This window comes from Sinohyriopsis cumingii, chromosome 19, assembly GCF_028554795.1.
Source record: "Sinohyriopsis cumingii isolate HCF-2022 chromosome 19, ASM2855479v2, whole genome shotgun sequence".
NCBI classification, from domain to species: Eukaryota; Metazoa; Mollusca; class Bivalvia; order Unionida; family Unionidae; genus Sinohyriopsis; species Sinohyriopsis cumingii.
Window position 1 is genome coordinate 71657921 of NC_142979.1, and position 21787 is coordinate 71679707.

The following is a 21787-nucleotide window of genomic DNA, read 5'->3' on the forward strand; positions in this document are numbered from 1 at the left end:
CAAGCATAAAATGTGTACTCCTCTACACTTGTCTTATGAAGATAATTAAATCATCTGGATTTGTTTACACTTTTCAGATTCATATGATTCATTTATATATATATATATATATATATATATATATATATATATATATATATATATATAATCTTGGGTTTGGAATGGAGAAATTCAAGGGCACTATGAAAGGAAGGTGCAAACCTGGATATAGAATGCACAGGAATCTATCTATTGTTATATAAACAAATTCTTTGTTCATATTGACAGACCATGTTAAAGGTGCATTATGATATAATACGTTTATGCTAAATCTAGTCAGGATAATGTATGCTGTGATATTCTAAACTAGTCATGCTACCAGAAAAACTACAATCGACCAGCCTCTGAAGGCAGGAACAGGAATGGCTACAACTGAGCAAACAATGGCTAAAATTTTTAATGTATCTAGAAACAGATTTGATGGAACTTCACAGAAAGCCAATTAACTTTGAAGCACTGATCATTCTGTATAAATTCTAAGAAAATTTAGCACAATTCAGTCTCAATATTCTGGAATTATTTGATGTCATCACAATAACAAAAAGGCATTTGCTTAGTCCTTCAAAATTGTCCTTTCGAAGTGACTTCAGTAAAACATGCGACCTTCATCAAAGCAAGCCAACTACAATCTTCAATAAAAACAAAGCACTTTTCATCTAGTTAGTCAGTATAAAACTTGTATAAAAGCAATGGAATTCGATGGATTGTTACAGTTTCCAAAATCACTAGAACACAATTATGTGCTGTGGAACCTTTCTGCAGCAAAAAGTTTATGCTTACAATCGCTACCAACAGTGGCATAAACGCAAATTAAATTTCCAATGTTTTGAAATGATAGATATTTGGCTGTCAAGTTAATTGAAGGTGGAGCATCTTGCAAAGATGTTTGTCAAACTTTAATTTGTTCACATTTTCATTTCACAATGAATAGCATTATTTCCTGATCAGCCTCTTCAAGATGACAGCTGTGTCCAGCTGAGTAAACTCAATGCCAACTTAAGTACATGTACATGTAGCATGTAAACGATAGCCAGGTGCGTAACTGATGACAATGAATATCATAGTGAATTGTTTATTGATAAGTGTTTGCTGACAAAGGGATATAGACCAAATGAGGACTACCATTTTTAAATGCATATGTTTATATGCATGTTATTTGTACTCGAAATAATGGATTTTCGTATAAAAGTACAGTACTTAATGCATCATGGCTTGTTCTACACAAATGCTAAGTTATCAATACATAAATGTATTTCAGTCTAGTCATGTTCTATGGACCCATCCTGTTACAGCAAGGTCACAATGTGTATGTGTGTGTGTGTGTGTGTATACATATATACTATAAACTTTAGCAAATGGCCAGCCTAGAACATCATCCTTGGCCCTGCTAAGTATTTTCTTTTCTCAGAAAATAATGGACAAGACAGAATAACTACCATCAGTTTCCCACTCAGTTACAAATGTGAAAGGTTTTGGGTCACCCACAACCTTTTCAGCTAAAATGTGACCATTTAAGCCATGCCTACAACGGACGCTATGCTAATCATCTTAACTGCTTGTGTATTCTTGGGAATTCAAGCCTTGCAAATAGACAAGTGGCTAACCCACCTGACCAACAGATGTTTCCGTGGCTGTTAATGCATACATCACTAATGTCTATATAAACCATTCACATACATTTAAAAATGTGTTTCACATTTGAACAATATTAATCACAAAAAATAAACTTGCTAAAATGGGTAAAAACATTGATCCATCTGGTCTTCCTAACTACATAATATCCTAAATTTAAATGTTGGCCTTCTTTGACATTACAACTTTATATTTCCCTATTAAGGGGTGATGTTTGACTGACAAATTTACTTCACAGATGAAATTATTTTGTGTAGTAACTCATTTTACATAGCATTTAATATATTTTTTTAATATACAAAGTATTAAAATGGGTCCTTTCCTCAAAAAGACCCAGTACGTTTTTACTAATAATATTGATTTAAAAAATATTTTACAAATTATTTTGTGTAATAACTCATTTTAGCATCTAATATATCTTTTTTTAGATAGTGTTAAAAACAGTTCCTTTTCGTGAAAAGGACCAAGTACATTTTTACTAACATTATCAATCAATATTTCTGTTTCATGAAAGAAATGAATTTCTGCAAGTAACTTAATCAGAATTGTATACAGATTTTATTTTAAATTCAATATTACAATGACCACAAAAATTGTAGGTCACGAAACTGACATGAACTCTGGGTTCAGCTGTTTGCAGATGTTATATTATAAATTATTTAGATAATACTAAAAACGAATATTCATCAGTCAAACCAAATATTCTGGTTGGAGATGGTGGTGGATATAAATTTACCACAATGGACTTTAATGTCTACTAAAAATCTCCTTTTTTCCGAATTTAAAATTCACCTGGTCATTTTTCAGGTTTACTGTAACCTATATCTAAATACTCTTTTTTGTCATATTAAAAAGTAACATTTTTCATTGGAAAGAAATTACCTTTATCATTAATTACCCCCATCAAAAATTCAGCTGCAGGCCCTGTATTCTAATTCTACACTGTATTATTATATTATTTATTTATTGCAATTAATATCATACAAATGTATTGTATTTATAAAACCTCAGGATAATATATCTGATATTCCAATGAACAGCAAGTATTAACATGTTAAGTATTTTTAGATAAGATATCTTCACTTGGGTATATTGATGTGTTTGGGGTTCTTTCCAGCTCGACCGCTCTGGTGGGCTAAATGGTTAAAGCATCTGCCTCGGATGCTGGAGGTCGAGGGTTTGAACCACGGCCGAGTCGTACCAAAAGACTTATAAAAGTGGTACTAACAGCTGCCTTGCTTGGCACTCAGCATTAAAAGGTTAGTGTTCAGACTGGTCTGTCTGGTATCAGGATAATGTGACTAGGTGGGACATGAAGCTTCATGTCTGCAGCAAGATGTCCCAGTGCTAGACACCACTATAACTGCCTCAATGTGTTTAATTATTATACTTTCTTTGATCAGTTGTTTGAGACTTCTGTCAACCTGTCGTTGTACTAGTTGATTATATAAATCATTAGCGTACCAGTCCCCAAGCATATATAAATTAAAGTTAAAGACTGTAAAGTTGGAGGACTTTGAGTTCAGTGTTCTCAATGTTTCAAGAAAACAATATTACGATATGCTAATTTTTTCCTCCGTTAACTTTACATTGTCAGAATCATTCAGTATTTTATGATACTGCACTCACATGTACTTCATATTGCACTCACATGTGGCCAGAAGTGTATTAGAAACTACTTTGTAAACAAACCATGTACACAAACATAGTAGATGTTTTACGTTTTGGTTGACTAAATTTGTTTCTGAATGAACTAAAACCAATGCTATTATATGCTCAGTTTTTTCTCTGTTAACTTTACATTGTTAGAATTATTCAGTATTTTATGATTTTGCACTCGCGCTGACTTCATACTGAACTCACGTCAATAAAGGAACTACTTTCTATTTGTAAACAAACAATGGATACAGACGCCAGCACTTCTGATTTATTTTATTTGTCTGTGGATGAAGTAAACCAACTATATTAACTAAAGCAGATGTTTCGTGGACTGTTACATATGAGCTGTTTTACCACACTTCACGTTAACCTTTTCGATACAATGTTTCGGATTTAGGCTAGCTATAGATGCCAAAGAGGGTCTTTACAAAAAACATGCAAATGACTATGCATAAACTGTCTTCTTTAGCTCATAATAAGAATGGCAAAAATATATACTTAAAGTTTTACATCCTGAATTTCCTCAAGATGCACTTTCTTAGTTCTGCAAATCCGAATTACATGAGCCACATTATGGGTTCTCAAACTTGATTACAAATTTCAAAACTGTACTGTAATTTCGACTACGTTCCAAGTGCAATTATATCCTCCTTACTGCAGTCAAAATAAGATGACCAATATATTCCATAGCGTCTCTTTGATAACTGCAATTGAAAGACTTCATATTTTCCCCACATTATGATTTCAAACACTGAATGACAGAATAGAAACACACTTGCAGATGTCAACATGCTGCTGAAATCAGATGTACTTCATGTAGAACTGGCACAGATAAATCAAGTCCTCCATAATCATGAAAGTTCGTAGAATCGACAAAAAATACCAAAATCTATTCATTCCAGATCAAATGGAAAAGTTGTTGCAATGTGCATTCATTCACAATATGACTCCAAATTTAAATGTTAAGTAGACAAAACATCATTTTATATCGAAAGTTATGACTAGTGCACGACTAAGTTCAAATTTATCTGGGCGGACTTACGAGCACATTAATAATGTTGTTGTTGTGCAATGGTGAATCTGCGCTTGTGTATTTAATTTGGAATATGGCATACATTCGATTACTTTGTTACTCGTAGTCTATCTGTTTATATAATTAAGCTTTAGGTAGAATAAGAAAATGAGCATATAATAAAAAAGTTACTGCATTTGTAAGAGGGAAATATGAACTCGTTTTGTCGGATGTATATACTGCACTCCCAAGGTCGTCCAGTATTTCCATTCGAAAAACTCTTTCATATTTTCACCTACAAAAGCAGTAACCTATAAATCTGTCTAATATCAAGTGCAGACTGTATCTGCAAAATGTTACTTATATCACACAACATTATGGCTATTAATGTTCTAGTCCAGAGCCCAAGAAAGGGTACACGAATCAGGATCATTGTGCAAGTCAGGAGTACTTGGAGAAGACAAAGACTTAAATGACCTTTGACACAAGATTTATCAGCCAACGAGCTTCCTAATCTATTTCCTAATTTAAAGGACAGGTGAGCACATGTGCGTGTGCATGTGTGTTGTGGAATTTGCAAATTGAAACATGATGGGTTTCCCTACCCAACCACCTGTCCCTTTCACTAATCTAAATGTGTCGTTAAAAAAAAAAAAAAAAAAAAAAAAATACAAGCTGAGAAATATGAATTTAAGAACTTACTGTCCTCTTTAGCATAGCAATATTCTGATAGTGGGTATCCTGGCGAGGGATGGAGACTTTTCATGTTACAAGTCACAAAAGAATAATAGCATAATTGATGCATTACATTACAGTAAGTTTAGGTGTTCAATGCTTAGCAATATCTTATAGAAAGTATGATAACATCTGTATGTGCATTTAAAGGATTGTACACTGTATGATAACATATGTATGTGCATTTAAAGTATTGTACACTGTAGCAATTGCTTCTGACAGAATCTAAAAATAAAATAACTTTATACATACTGATATAAAAATTACTGAACATGGTGGAAGAATGAAAGAAACAAATATTAATACATATGTATATTCTAATTATCATAATTATATATTATATATAAACAAGTAACAAAATTAATCACAAAAGTCAATACATTTTATTATATATTGTCAATCTTTAGAATTTATAAGTAGGTATTATATTTATGTTGCCATATATGAAAGTTACTTTAAAGATTGTTTAAGAACACAAATCTGCTGAAAATGGGCGAAGAGTGGAGTACCGAATTATGAAACTGCTTTTAACAATTTAGAAGAAAAAAATTGTCAATGAATATAACAGTTCTAACATTTAATGAAATTTATTAACAAATTCTATAGTTTTTATTAATTTTTAACTTTGAGCAAAACTTGAAAGTATTCAACCAGTTTAAGAAAGTAAAAGTAGTTCAGTCTGTCAAGTGGAATCCATTACCTCTTTAAGTATGATCAGGGACAATCTTAGAAACTTGGTGAAGTTAAGAGCAATTCAATCCGTCATGTGGAATCTGTTTTCCTACTTTGTATGATCAGGAACAATCTTAAAAACTTGTGAAGTTAGAAGCATCTCAAATTCTCACATGAAATCTGTTTCCCTTCTCTGATTAACAAAGACTGTGATCTCAAATTGTTAAACTTCAAACTTTCAGCTGAATGGCAACATGTCTTTGAGGTCTGATCAAGTTATATACAGGAGAATTAAATTCTCAAGCCGAAAACTGTTGTCCCTAAATCTGAATTTGTTATGCATTAACTGGCAACTTATCTATGAGGTTAGGTGATAGTAAAATTAGAAGAATGTTATCCAGAAACTGTTTTCTTTTTTTATAGGGCCACAGTGACCTTGACCTTCCATCTAAATACTCAAAAGTGGATAGATTTATATAAATCCTCTACTACCAACATATCTGTGAGGCTTATAGAGGTATATTTATAAGAACTCAAGAATAATAAAAATCATTTAGTTTTGGCAGGTCAGTGACCTTGACATTTGATCTTTACACCAGAACAAACCCAGCTTGGTAAAAACACAAAGTTACTCATTCTCACAAAGGCCATTCTAATGTATTTTGGAACACCATAAACCCTTTCAGTGTGAGGTCCATACATTCTTTTACTTTTGTCTGAGATAAGTCAGAACAATGGAAGCAAAGCAAAGGATCTTAGATATACCAGTGTCCAAATAGATTTCATCAGCAATCAGATCTTGCCAGTGTTCTCAAAAAGCATCAAATTTTACAATTAAAATTATATTACTTTTGTCCTCATAGCTTTATATGCAATCAATACACATTGTTTATGCTGTTTGCAGGAATATGTAAGCACTCATTTTAGCATGGGTGCACAAGACCAATAAGGGAAAATAATTTAAAGACATATCCGTGTTCTGGGCAGCTAAATATGTAAGTGTACTTAAGAACTAATTGAACAGTAAATTTATATATAAGAGATGTATTTATCCCAAGGATAACATCAACATAAACTTGAATTCAACCAGTTAAATGTCAAATATAGACAAAATCTTCAATTAGTGAACTTTTTTTCACTTTCAGTAAAATATATGAAAAATTGGCTGCTAAAGTGAAATTTGCTCCCAATGAATTCAAGAAATTATGTGCTAAAATTACTGACTGCATTACCTCCCCTGACTTAAGGCTTGGTTTGGTGTTATGTGTGACATTTTTCTAGAATGAAGAAAACAGGCATTGTGGCAGAAAGGTATTGATGGAAAAGGCATTTCAAGTGAAAACAAATGGTGTTTGTGATCACAACCTGTAACAAAAAACTGAAAAGAGGCAATTGCTTTCTTTTTGAAAAGTTTTATGGAAGAAAGGTATAAAATATATTAAATGGTTTAAAACCTGTGTCCAGCTTGGATGTATCATTAAGAACTGCTTGTTCTACATTTAATTCCAAGCATATTTAAAGCAATCAAGCCATCACTAATCCTTCTAAACATTTTATGAAACTGATTTTGGTGACAAATCTGATGCCAATGTTATTTCAAGATCAAATCAGGTAAAATCGAGAAAGAGAGATTGAGAAATAATCAGTCTCCTTTCAAAGGGTACAGGAATTAAAATTGAAAGCATTTTTATATTTTGCCCATGTTTTCTTTACTGATTAACTAGATAGAAATCAATGCAGCAATTATCAATGCAAGAAGGATTATGTTGTAAAAATCCCTAAATTATGCAAATAACATTAAAACTAATTAAATCATTAATATCTGAATATAAAAAGTCAAAGAAACTTCCTTTTCTTTTAATCATTTGCCTGATCGGGCAATTTTTGTACACTCCTAATCATGCTAAAAAGGCTGGCACTGGGAAAGTAAAAGTCCCACCCACACCCCCAGACCCCCTCCCTCCCAATTCATTCAAACAACATTAAAATCTAATATCACATCAGGTCACCTACACAGGAATGTGGTTATTTGTTTTCTGTCACTACATATGCAATCATCTTCATGTTATGATGTGCCACCTCATATTGGTGGCACCGAGTTGACAGTGGCTGTTGAATATCATGGAATGGTTTCTCTGCATCACGGAATCAAGGTGATGAGTCTGACAAACAGTCATTTAAACCACAGCGTGTCTCCTTTTGGTGAACAACATGGGCATTTTTCAGCACACTGCTTCTAGTATGGAAGCGCAGCGGCACCTGAAATAAAAATTCAGATTCATAACAAAAGGTTATTTTCAATTCAAAATATAAAGCATACAGACATCATGACTCATAAAGTTAAAAGCAAAATTGGTTCAGTGAATGTACCTATTATGCTACATAGAGCTCTTTAATATTTTCCTTCTCGTGTGTATTATCAGCAGGCTTTAGTGCTATCCCCAGGCTTTAGTGCTATCCCCCACCCCCACCCAACTTCTTTTACCATCTGTCCCTTGTGGGTAAGGATTTCCTGAATAAGGTTAACATTGTTAGGGTCAGGTCAGACTATTGGACATATGAAAGCTGTAGAGCACTTAGCCCACCCTATGTTTTCAGCTGTAACCATCCAAGTCATAATGACATCTTTAAAGTCACCCCCTTCACTTCTTCTTATCAGGTTCCTTACCTTGGGCAACCTTCTGTGGGTAAGGATACCCTCTGCAATATTAATATTGTTCAGGTGAGAATACTGGGAACATGCTAATCGTAGCCGCTTGAGTGAAGGTTCATTAGGATCTGTCTTCCAGTAACCTTTCCTTTTGTCTGACCTCTTGTCTCTAATTGTCTGTCTGCTCAACCTCTCTTGCAGGTGTTGGATTGCCCCTGTGTCATTTATTCTGCATTGAGGAAGATGATTTTCTTTCTTTTCAACAAGCTTGTCATCGTGACAGATCTGTTCCCTTACCATAACCTGGTCATCAGGGCCAGCAATGACTACCAAGTTGGTGATCTCACGGAAAGCTTCAGCAGGGGTAATCCATGCCATCTCATCTCGGTTCTTCTCTTTCAGTTCGGATGATTTATGCCTAGCAGTTTCCACTTGCTTCATCAAAAACATTCTCCTTGTTAAGAACATTCTCACAGCTGTAAATAATGTATTGTAGAAACTTTATTAGACATATAAGGAGTCCTAATGTCCATGGAACTACAATACTTTCTGGTTGGTTAAATATATATGGACAGTACAAACCAACTGATTTTCACACAACTTGCAAAAAATAAGAATTTTGTAATACACACTTTCATGCATTTTGAAGCATAGTATGAAATCTTTTGTATTGCCACATGTGTAATATATTCTGGATTGTAATGGTGAATGCACTGAAAATTTATCACGGCCAACCAAAAGTTTATCAATTATCTGATTGGAAGAGAGCCCATGTATTTGCAGTGAGATAATCAATCTACCAGCCATATACACTCAAATCATGCTCAAATTTCTATGCATCACCATAGATGCCAGAAGTTTGTTCATCAAGGATTACAAAATTCCCAATAGTGATCCGTTTTCTCACACCAACAATTTAATAACTTCAAAAGTTTGCTAATTTCTAAAAGAGGATCACTGAGACTTAAAGGGATTCATCTGAGTCTCAATTAAAATATCGTGTTCCAAATGCAAGAGCAAAAAGAGCAATTTAAAAAAGAACTTAAAGTGCTAGATAAGCCAAGGAAGCAAACTTCCAGACTGTCTTAGCCTGACCCTCAGCAAGATCATTGCTCCAACAATGACTGCATATGACTGCAGGTATTGATATTCTTTCCCACTGGGAGAAAATGGTTGTGAGTCAATTCCTTGGAGCTTTGATGGTGGGTCATATAAGAATATGATGTGTACTAATTATTGGATGATAAAAAAGAGAATGTACCAAACTCAAGCATGCAGTGAATAATATTAAAGAAGCAGAATTGCAACAGCTCTAAAATGTTGATACAGTACCCATCATCAACTGATCCTACAAAAGCATCCAATGCACACATATAAACAGTCAAATGTGTGTGTGTGTGTGTGTGTGTGTGTGAGAAATTTGGATTTTTAATGTAGCTTTAACAAGTTTTCAATCATACTGCAATGATATCTGCAGTGTGGCAGTTTATATTGATGTCTATCACTGGGGCATCATGCCGCATACATGTAGCATCATGTCCCTTCTAAACACATTATCCTGACACCAGGCATTTTTATAAGTTTTTGGTATGACCTCCCATATCTGAGGCGGACGCTCCAAACGCTAGGCCACCGGAGCAGTCTAGTAGACAGGTTGAACTGATGAATAAATTTTTGTCGTTATGTATTTAGCAGTAGGAAACAGTATCACAATTATACCACAGATGTTTGATCAAAATTGTCAGACATATTCAAGGAAGATGCCTCTCACTGCATCCTAATAAGATAGGAGGTTAAAGAAGTAAAGAAAGCAAAAAAGTCACAATTTGATCAACGAATGGCATGTACATTATAATGGCATTCAGATATTCAGTATGTCTGATGTTAGATGGGGGAAGGTTGAGTTTTTCATCATTTCAATTAATCAGCATCATTTCAGTTGTTGTAAACCTTGTACATGTTTATAAATGTTGGTAAATATTTCAGCTTCTGCAGACCTAGTAATTTGAGGAGACCAGCAGGAAGCAAGCAGAAATAAAAATTAGTACCATCAGATGCATGCCTATGTCGTTTGTCTTCTATACAGTAAGTGTAAGCTCTCAACAAACTTTGGTGAAGAAATATGCTTTAGAAATAAAATTATGCAAAGTCAGTTTTTCTTGACTTGTGATATTTTGACCCCAAACTCGATAGCTTCTTTCATATGAAACGCATAAATTATGAACTAACTTTGGTGAATTACATTGTTGATACTGACTTGTTTTTTGAAAAATAATATTTCTTTATTAGTCAGTGACCTTGCCTCTGATCTTTTGAACCCAAAACTATTTGACCTCCTTGTGACTCTAAGTGCATGCCATCCATATAGTTGGTCTGGAAGTGTCCTGTAAAACCAATGTTATTATATGCTCCTTTGTTTCTCTGCTAAATTTACATTCTTAGAATCATTCAGTATTTTATGACATTGCACTTGTGTGCACTTCATACTGAACTCACATGAATAAAGAACTACTTTATTTGTAAACAAACAATGGATGCAGATGCCAGCACTTTTGATTTTTTTTTTTAATCTGTGGATGAAGTAAACCAACTGAACGAACTAATGCAGATGTTTCGTGGACTGCTACGTATGAGCTGCTTTGCCACATTTTGCATTAACCTTTTTGATACAGTGTTTTGGATTTAGGCTAGCTATAGATGCCAAACAGGGTCCTTATAAATAACATGCAAGTGACAAGGCATAAACTGTCTTCTTTCGCTTGTAATAAGAATGGCAAAAAATATACTTAGTTTTACATCCTGAATTTCCTCACAATGCACTTTCTTAGTTCTGCAAATCCGAATTATATGAGCCATGTTATGGGTTCTCAAACTTGATTACACATTCAAAATTGTACTATAATTTCGACTACATTCCAAGTGCAATTACATCCTCCTTACTGCACTCAAAATGAAATAACCATTATATTCCATAGCATCTTTTTGATAACTGCAATTGAAAGACTTCATATTTTTTCCCACATTATGATTTCAAACATTTAATGACAGAACAGAAACACACTTGCAGATGCTGCTGAAATCTGACGTACTTCATGTAGAATTGGCACAGATAAATCCAGTTCATAATCATGAAATTTCATAGAATCGACAAAAATACCAAAATCTATTCATTCCAGATCAAATGGAAAAGTTGTTGCAATGTACATTCATTCACAATATGACTTCAAATTTCAATTTTAAGTAGACCAAAAATTCCATTTTCTTTAGAAAGTTATGTCTGGTGTGTGACTAAGTTCAAATTTATCTGGGTGGAGTTCTGTGCGCATTAGTAATGTTGTTGTTGTGTAATGACAAATCTGTGCTTGTGTATTTAGTTTGGAATACGGCATACATTCAGTTACCTTGTTTCTTGTAGTGTATTTTTGGTTGTATAATTAAGCATTAGGTAGAATAAGAAAATGAGCATGTAATAAAAAGGTTACTACAGTTGTATGGGAAAATATGAACTTGTTTTGTTGAATGAATATACTGCACTCCCATTGTTGTGCAGTATTTCCATCCGAAAAAATCACTCATATTTTCCCATACAAATGGAGTAACATATAATTACTGCATGGAAACCATTTGTACAGTGACCTTAAGGTTTTGACCATAAAAATTTATAGAAATCTTCATTACCCCAAGTTCAAATCATCCCCAAAAGTTAAACTCAAATTATTGTGCAGAAAAGTATTTGTTAGTAAATTTTATTTATCATTTAGTTTTGTTCAAATAAAAATTGGACAGGTATGACCACTGGTCATATTGCCATCAAACAAATGACAATTTTTATGTCAGCCTAAAAAAGAATGGCTCTTGAGTTTTCAAGTTTGAAAATTATCATTGTAAAAGAATCTCAAATGGATTATCATGTGAAAGGGTTTTCAGACACCTAAATTTAGCAGAAGCATGGAATCAGCCAATTTTCAAATTGTTCCATTTTGTATGAATATTATTCATTCTAAATTCTGTGTTTTGCATCTGCATTATGTTTTCTTCAACATGCATTAATCACTCAGTTTGAATTGATTCTGCATTGAATTTTCTGTGTTTCTTCTTATTTTGATTCTATTTATTATGCATTTTATATATATTCATTCAGCATTATTATGATTATGTTATTGTTTCCCCTGTAAAAGGAAAAACTTCTTGTTCAGAGTAAAAAAATGATCTGACTGAGAAAGAATGCTCTGTACATATTTTCTTCAGCTATATGTGCAGTTATGTGGACAGTCCCTTCATAATCTATAGGAGAAAAGTTTGTTTTGTTTGAGGCTGCCAAAAGAAGCTTATGCAAGCATGTACCCAAAAAGGGCCTGCAACACCGACTTGACTTCAACATGTTGCAAACATTTACTTTCTATTAATTATGAGAGATTGGTACATGATCATAACCAGTTTAATAATGTTGCAGACATTTACACTCTGTTAGGGCTGTTCCATTAAAAAATACACAGGACCCAGGGAAGGCACTTTTAAAGTGGGGTACCCACACATAGATGCAATTTAAAATTTCTTATCATTTTAATATGAACACTGTGAAATCGAAGTACCCTGGCATATATTTTTTAAAAACTGCTTTCCCTGCGTATGCTTACATGAAACAGCCCTTAGTTATAAGAGACAACTGAATGATCATAACCAGTTTAATCATGTTGCATACATTTACATTCTATTAGCTAATAGAAACTGGTGTGTGATCTTAACCAGCCATCCTATGATTTAATGAGCTCAGGTCCTTGAGGTATTTTAGTATTTCATTTTGTAAATACTACTTGTCTTGGAAGAATACGAAAGTATGGAGCATGTGGAAATGGGGATGAAACTGTCATGAGCAAAGGTTCTATGCTTGCATGACCGAATAATATGCCACTGAGATATTTGGAAATATCTATGCCAAATTTACATTGTTAAGTTACATAATATATGAAATAAATCAAGTTGTATCTTCAATAATAGAAACTAGCAGATACTATCTGAGGTACCATCATAAAAAGTGTTATGTGTGAATGAATGATTTAGATTTTTAACGTAGCTTTAAAAAATTCAGTCATATCAATACGATGTCTACCATGTGACAGTTTATAGAGATATCTAACAGTGGGGAATCATGTCGATCACATTATGTCCCACCCAGTCACATTATCCTGACACCAAGCCAACCAGTCCTAAAACTAACCTCTTAATGCTGAGAACCTATAAGAATGAAAAAAATATACGGTCTCCTTTGCTGAAGAAGACTCGCTCAAGCGTATTAGCTAAATATCACTTTTACACAATCTCAGTTTAATAGTAGTAATATATTTATGTCAGTCTTGACATACTGTAACCATGCAGTCATTCAAAATGATGAAATTACGGGTGAACTTACATTTCTGTATCAACACAACTGCAGCCTGTTTTCGTCCATTTGTCCATCTGCGCCAGAACACCTGGATCTTGCCTGCTGCCAAATCCCTTCGAAGCCTCTCCTTCCATTGCCTATATCGCCTCCATGCCCCCTGAATCTTGATGACTTGGTCGACCATGATCTTGGCTCTAGCTGAATCCAGGTTTTCAAGCTGCAATCAAAGGAATAAAGGACCATTAAGACTTAACATTCTCCACATGCAACACTACTACCTTGAGGATACTTGAGCATTTTACAAAATTTTCCTATTTTTGATATTTTGGCTGAACCAAACCAGGACTGCTCCAGCATTATATATGATCTAAACCGTACCATCAAATAGTTATCAACCAGCCAGACCCATTTTGTATCCATTCTCCAAATAATTGGTTCTAATTTCAAAAGGGATACATTACAACTGTTACAACTCCAGGCCTTAAATTAACAGAATTGAACAAACAAGTTAGGTAAAGTCAACAAACAATTTATTTCGCAAAGTTACAAAGTGAAAATTTAAGAGACACCTAAAGTATTGTGAATTAAATCCCATATAATCCTAATTTTTCTTTCACAAGACCACAAATATAAATTGTTCCAAATGAATTCTGATAGTCTTGAATGTCCTGATGTACCACAATGATGCAATCCAGAATGTCTTTGAATGAGTTTTTAATAATTCCAAAATAATTTGTTATTCCAATGTCAATGATCACTTAGTATTCCAATAAATAATTTAAACAAATAATTCCTCTCAAATTATATTTGTACACAACTGTAAACTCAGATAACAAATGGATTCCAGAGATTGATCTAAGATAGGCATAATTGTTTGCTTATCAAGTCCCTATTTTTTCACATTTTCAGATCTAGATGCTAGTCATTCCAATGGAAAATTCCAATAAAACTGTAAATAAGTATGTTTCTAGAACATTCTAAAGTCAAAAAACTTTCTGAATATTGTTTTACAACTTACAACCAAGGACAAATAGTAGCTACATAAACATGTTTACAAAAGAACATTATATTAAAGTACAATCTACAATCATGGACAAAAGTTAAGCACACAATACATAACAACAGCATACCTCGACTTCCAATTCAATAAATGGGTGATAATTAAAATTCAAATAAAATTTATCATTACTGTTGCAAATTTAATGTCACTGACCATGTGTTTCCATGTGTCTGGGCATTAGTTGGCCCCAATTCTAACTTGAATTACACATATTTGTATTGTGATAGGGTAATCATATTTGGTATGATGTTCTGATGATAAGAGGTTTTTGATTCTTGATGCAGTCCCATTTGGGGGTGGAGAGGAGTTTAAAAGTAACAGAATATCTGGAAAGTTTGAAAAACTGAAGGTAATCAGTAATTCTTAAATCTGGCAGAGACACTTATGTTGGTGCAAATTTCTGTATAATTTACTATAACAAGCTGGCCACTGGACCACCAATTTTTTTTTATCAATATACCATATATACCAATAGCAAAAAACATAAACCCTGATCTGCTCATGCATCATGTAATGGCAGATCTGGATCTATGTTGTTTATTGTCCTGATTACTCCAAGCAAACTGCACTGAACCAGATCTGTTTGGGCATTAAGAGCCAGCAGTTACGGGTCTATTTATTTTATATTTTGATTCAGCTTATATCTGAGTATATAGAGTACAATGAACACATGAAAGATAACAAGTTTCCCAATTAGGACATGTGTAACAAATAAGAGTCTCCCTTGGCAAATGGAATGCAAGTGCCAGATGATTTTATCAACATAGATGAATATAAATTTGATTAGTCCCAGCATTCTACCACCATGATCCTCAAAACTGTCTTTATTAAACGGGCTGATCCTAACAAGAGGATCTAGGTGACAGATGATGACATATGAAGTGTGTGTTTGTGGTGTCAGTGGCCAGGTCAGGAATGCATGTAAGTGTATTCCAGATACAAGATAATAACACACCAATAAACTTCCTGCATATTGGTATGTGTATTGTGTCATGTGAAATAAACCAAGTAATGCACAAATCAAGGTTGGATGACTAGGACATGATGGTTGCCATCATTAATAAGGCACATGTTCTGGTACAATCCAGAGGGACTTTACTACATCAGTTTGTTTTTACATGAAGCTACAGCTTGTAAATCCTGAATGCTAATAATGTCATTGATGTCTTTCTTAATTTTGGCTGAAAATAGTGAAACATTTTGTGTATAGACAAATGGGTATCCAATGCTATGATGTGACAAGACTTTCACTGAGTTGAAAATCATATCTTCTAAGATATTCAACCTGATCATTATAACTGTGAAGTCCTCATGGATATCTTGATATGAAGAAGATCACAAAAGTCTTTTCTTTCAAATCAGAGGTTAGCATCAACACCCAACCTGATCACTTTTCTGATCAAGTTTAGGTCGATACCAATGACTAGTCAAGCAGTGCTTAGTACCCAATAGTAGATCTAATAGTATTAGTAGTGTAGTAGATCCAATAGTATTAGTAGTGTAGAAGTAGCAACAGGAAGTAGGGCATCATCAGCATCATCAATGAAGTACCATTTATGAAAAGTGTCAAAAACCTGTTGCCTGAAACAACTACTCTGGATTATCATCACCAGTAGTGTTGGTTTCAACAGCGGTCTAATTGTTTGAAAAAATGCAATATTGTCCTTGTGATGGCTAAAAACCCAATATATTAAATCCATCTGGGAATGTTTGGTGGGATAAATATTATTATTATTATTATTATTGCAATAAAGTGTCAGATTGTTCAAATATGTTTGGTCAGTAAATCAGAATTTTGTGTTTGCATAACAATGTCATCCCTCCAACAAATCCAGCATAGGTCATGAAGCTGTGTTTTAATAAAGCTGTCAAATGATCCAGGAAGGTAACCTGTTGTACAACGCCTATAAGTCCTACCAGGTTGAGCTGAGATAAAAGCTGCAGAATGGATGAGTCAGTAAGGTAACAATTGGGCTCAAATTTAATGCTTGTGGTGACTACCCTAACTTCATGAGCTGAAATGCATAACAGATTCATTCAATCTGAGATTATTTCCTGATATACAGAAACAAAAACCATTTTACCAAGGACACAAATATCAGCACTGATATTTCTTCCCATTCCCTATTTAAGGGGTAAAAAAAGTTATGATCTCCCTGGACACACTGGCTCACTTGTTTTTAAGTACCACTTCAGAGTAGACAGGTGAACACTACAAAAGTCTGATTCCCCATGAACAGGAGCCTGTTCTTGGCAAAGAAAGCAGGGGCCACCATGAGTTACACTGTTCCATCCTGTTTGTAGTGCAAGTAGTTCAGATCAACTTATAAAGCATGCATCTCACTAATTCAGCTTGCCAACACCAGTGCAGTCATCATTAGCTGACACCACAGAGAACAGATTCAATGAAAAGTGCATGGATGGACTGATCATTTGGTATGAATCAGATGCCTCTTTTAGATAATGAGAAGGTCTGAGCATTAAGCCTGCCTGCAATATGTTGGATTTGTATGTTTATGTGGTACTGGGTACACCAACAATGGTATTCCCAAACCATCACACACAAAACTGTTGACTCTGTTCCCCTCCCCAGCCCTGGTGATTCACCATGATCAAGCTGTCCATACATTCAACGCATGAATGGGAGGTACTGACAATGGCCTTCCTCTCCAGAATGTTCATGTGAAGAGTCTTCTCTTGCCATGTCCACTTGCTACTGATGGTCACAATGTTTAGCAGCAAGTTTGTCCTCCAAGCTGACAAACTGTGATATCCAATTGTGGGAATTCAAAGGTATTCTTGTCACATGCCACTTCCTTCCTTGCTCTGAAGCAGGAATGTTTGATTTCCACTGCTACACTGATAAGGTTGTCAAGTTGCAGTAACTCCAACACATAAATTGATGTAAAGAAAATATCCAAGTGTGAATGATATTGTTGATGTATTTGGAAGGGAGACAAATGAGGAAGATGTAAAAGTACCATTTTTTAAAAGTCTTCGGTATGACTTGGCCAGGGTTCAATCCTGCAACCTCCCACATCTGAGGTGGATGCACTATCCACTAAGCCACTTGAGTAGTCTAAATAATATTTAATTTTTTAATTTTTATTTTTAATATTTTATTAATGTAGAGAAATTCTGAGCTGATATTGTATATGGCTGCCAATCTGTGTCGTTAATGTCCAACATGGTAACAATGCTAGCTATATCTTTGGATGAGTGAAGTGGATAAGCGCCATTATTACTTAGCAGTGTTACAGATGTATTTCTTTATTAAAAAAGACAGGTACCTGATATTGATGAAGAAAAAGTGTGGTTTTCCCAAACTGCTTCCTGACAGTGTCTGCCTCTATGACCTCATCTAGCACAATCCTCAATACTGCAGCACAGCATTTTCGTGTGTGATCTGCACTGGTTAAACCTAGGATGAGATATATAACAATAAGTACAGCTAATAGTAAATAATGCAGTGGATATCATACACAATCGCAGATTAGTCAAGTCCAACTGGAAATAATGTACACCTTGATCACATAATGTGCCAGCAGTTCAGGTCTATTTTTGTTTGTCCTAGTAATTACTTCTATCAAACTGTCGACACCCAGACCTGCATTATGCAATGGCAGATATAGATATGCATCTGTGTATATTGTAGCTGGGTTCAACTTTTAAGTGAGTATAATCAATAATAGCAAGGTCTGAACTTACTGAATAAATGTGGAACTAAACAGATTACATTAACATATATATCAAACAAAGTGAGGTAGTGGGGAAAAATATCTAGCAATAGACATGACAAATATGTATATTGCACTATAAATTGTGCTAATCTAAAGAAATGAAATAAGAAAGTGGGGAATCACCAAACCCATTTTAAAATTGTACATATATATTTAAAGGCATCAACTATTTAGGCAAAACAAAGAATTTACTTTTACATTCCTATCGTAGTTTTAAAAAAAGTATGCCACTTATTACTGCAACCATATTTTCTTTGTACTCTTTACGGGAATCTACATGCATGATTTATCGCTAGACCATGAAAAAATGAAGGGCATTTGAAACAAATCTAAGAGCACATAATAATGTTACCCCCATTCTTGCAATGCATTTAACAAACATGCACACAGAAATTTCATTATCAGGTTTGGCACTAGAGCAAGAAAGGTGGGAGAATGTGACCTACATTTTCCCAAGAGGAATATACCAATCAAGTTTTATTATAGGACCGAGAATAGTTTCCAAGAAACAGTTAGATTCAAAAACTTAATCACTGGAAAAGGAACAGTGAGTCACAATGACCTGGTTTTGCCAATCCTCTAAGACCAATATACCAATTAAGCTTCATGACATTACCTACAACAGCATCTGAGAAACTGAGCTAAATAAAAAACAATATAATCATTGCAGCAAGAAAAATTGGTAATTGTCAGAAACTGAACTGAACAAAACACTGTAAGAGAACCTGAGCTAAATTAAAAAACTTTTTTTTAAAAACTTATAAAAGACTGATGATACCTTTGCTAAATACTATAACTCCAGCTTATATGTGATCCATATCACCCTGCCATTGCTTTGCAAGTGAAACAAAAAAAAATACCTTTACATGTGAAGGGCAATTATGCATTCAAAGAAGTTTAGGTTCCAAAGTTACACAATGTATTATGATTCTATGTACATATAATGTCAATGTATAAGCCCAATATTCCCACCCAATTTACATCACCCAAAATTTTGGTTATCTAATGTTTGCCCTGACTCTACTGTCAGCTTTTCACAGGTATAATCTTTGAGCCTGTCGGGAGATCAACTTCCAAAATGTGAATATTCTTTTGTAGAAACAGAGGCAAAATTCAACCATCATCAACTATTCCAAAGTTTTGATTTTTAAAAGGATGAAATCAGAGATCATACATTCAACATTGTTACTGCTTCTGTACCCCAGGCCTCTACCCCAAACCAAGATAAATATTCATAAGATCCAGCATGCAAGTTATCAAGCATTTACCAATCTAAAAATGATGGAGAAAGATTACAATTGTACCTCTACTCTATCAACATTCAGTTACATATTGCCACTTCTCTCTCTCTCTCCAAAACAAACTGATTTGCAAGGGATACACAACATAAGAGACAACACTATTATCAGCAGCAACATTAGCAATACAACCCAATACAAAAAGAACTGGAAAAATCAGGCATGCACCTAGAATGATCATTAAAGAAAGTCTGAAACTGAAACCTAAGTTGGGATTTTATCCCCACCCACCCAATCAGGCATCTGATTGGGCAGTACTCTGGTCTTAAGAAAGCAAAAATCATTTTCTAGAAATAGAGACCATTTAAAATAGCTCTTGATAATTCTTCAGCTCTTCTTACTATTGATTTATTTTACCAATAGTTAATACCCTGTTCTCATTTTCTTAAATAACCGTTGATAAAAACGGGGGAAAAATTGGAAATAAGATATGGGCATAGTAACCACAACAGGATGAGACTGTTATTTAATTCCACCCTCAAAAAGAGAAAGAACTGAAATTCCTTCATAAAAATAATAGTAAACGCATGCATTATTCCTAAGTTTATAAATGGCAGATTATAATTTGCTTAACATGGGTTTAACTCTTGAATATTTATTTCCACACAGCCCTATTGCACTTCTTAAAACTGAATCACTGCACTTTTTAAAACTGAATCATAATTCATATCATTCTGAAAAGATACAGTATGTTTTTCCAGAAATGATGACTTCTCGGAAAACCTGTCTGATCATTTGGCCATCAGTATCCTGCCTCATCCATTCTCATTTTGATACATTTTTAAGACCCTGGTTGACATCATATTCTTTTTCCTTTTTAAGAATGCAGTTTATTGCTATACTGATGTTGTTTCTTGTGTAAAAAGGTGGAAGAAAAGAGACTAATTCCAACTACCCGCAAGTGCAGACTTGTTCCACATTATATTTGGTTTACATACTCAGTCTTTACAAGCTGCACTCTATTAGTGTCCCAACAGTACACAAAAACTGAAATAGGATATAGTATGCCCCAACCCAGCCATTTTATCATAAAAATCTAAAGACCCACTCTTGATCAGAAAAAAATCACAAATCTAAAAATAAAACAAAAAATGGAAATGTCCTTTCCCTGTAATATGAATAGTTTGGACTATAATATTACACACCCAGTCTGGTCTTGTCTTTGACAATATTCCCCCAAAATGAATGGATTGCGTTGTCTACTGATAATGATGATGTTTATTTTCTTCAGTACTCTTGATTAACTTGAAGAAAATGATTTTGAATGCTACAGATAAAGCGGTTAAAGCAGTTATAAAAAATTACACAAAGAGAATGGTCAAAAGGCTTAGCACTGAGACTGGTAAACAAAATATAAAAATGTTACTTGGTACCTTTCTGCACTAATGATATAATGTTAGACTGAACATTGGAGGAGACCCACAATGGGTTCATTTAGACTTAAGTTTCACACAACTTGTCTATAAAAGCATACCTGTACGTCGCCGTCTTCGTTTACGTGGTGTGGGTGTACGATGTGGTGCACTGGGCATGTCCAGTTGTTTCTTGTACAGCATGTCCAAGGGGTCAAACAACATTGCCTCATCTTGATCATATTCACCCTCATGTTTTTCAGCCAACTTGGGGTCCTGGTGATGACGGATAATCAAACCATACCTCTTTAGGAAATCTGTGTATAGCAGTCTAAAATGAGAGCGAAATTCAACCTGAATCTGCAAATGGGTTATAGGAAACTTTCTGCAAATCAGTTATTCTAGTTGACTGCCTAATCTGAAGAAAAATTCATATTTGTCTCTCAATCAATCTACTTCATGGCTGAAATCCTGAAAAGCATGGGTCAATTAAAAGTTAGTATTTTAACAAGATTTAGATAAAATATAATAATAAGAACTAATCTGAGTGTTCAA

The 21787-nt window shown here is 34.2% G+C and overlaps 1 protein-coding gene across 1 annotated transcript in view; it reads right to left on the reverse strand.

The window, feature by feature from the left end:
- Positions 1–480: 480 nt before the first annotated feature.
- LOC149775937 (unconventional myosin-XIX-like) overlaps positions 481–21787 on the reverse strand; it is a 94346-nt gene continuing 73039 nt past the window's right edge. Inside the window, exons 20-24 of the mRNA XM_089942985.1 lie at positions 21355–21563; positions 18133–18263; positions 13810–13999; positions 8418–8875; positions 481–8008 (exon numbers count right to left, since the gene is read on the reverse strand). Coding sequence (XP_089799111.1) covers positions 7898–8008; positions 8418–8875; positions 13810–13999; positions 18133–18263; positions 21355–21563 — 1099 coding nt within the window. The 3' untranslated portion in view covers positions 481–7897. The remainder of the gene's footprint in view (positions 8009–8417; positions 8876–13809; positions 14000–18132; positions 18264–21354; positions 21564–21787) is intronic.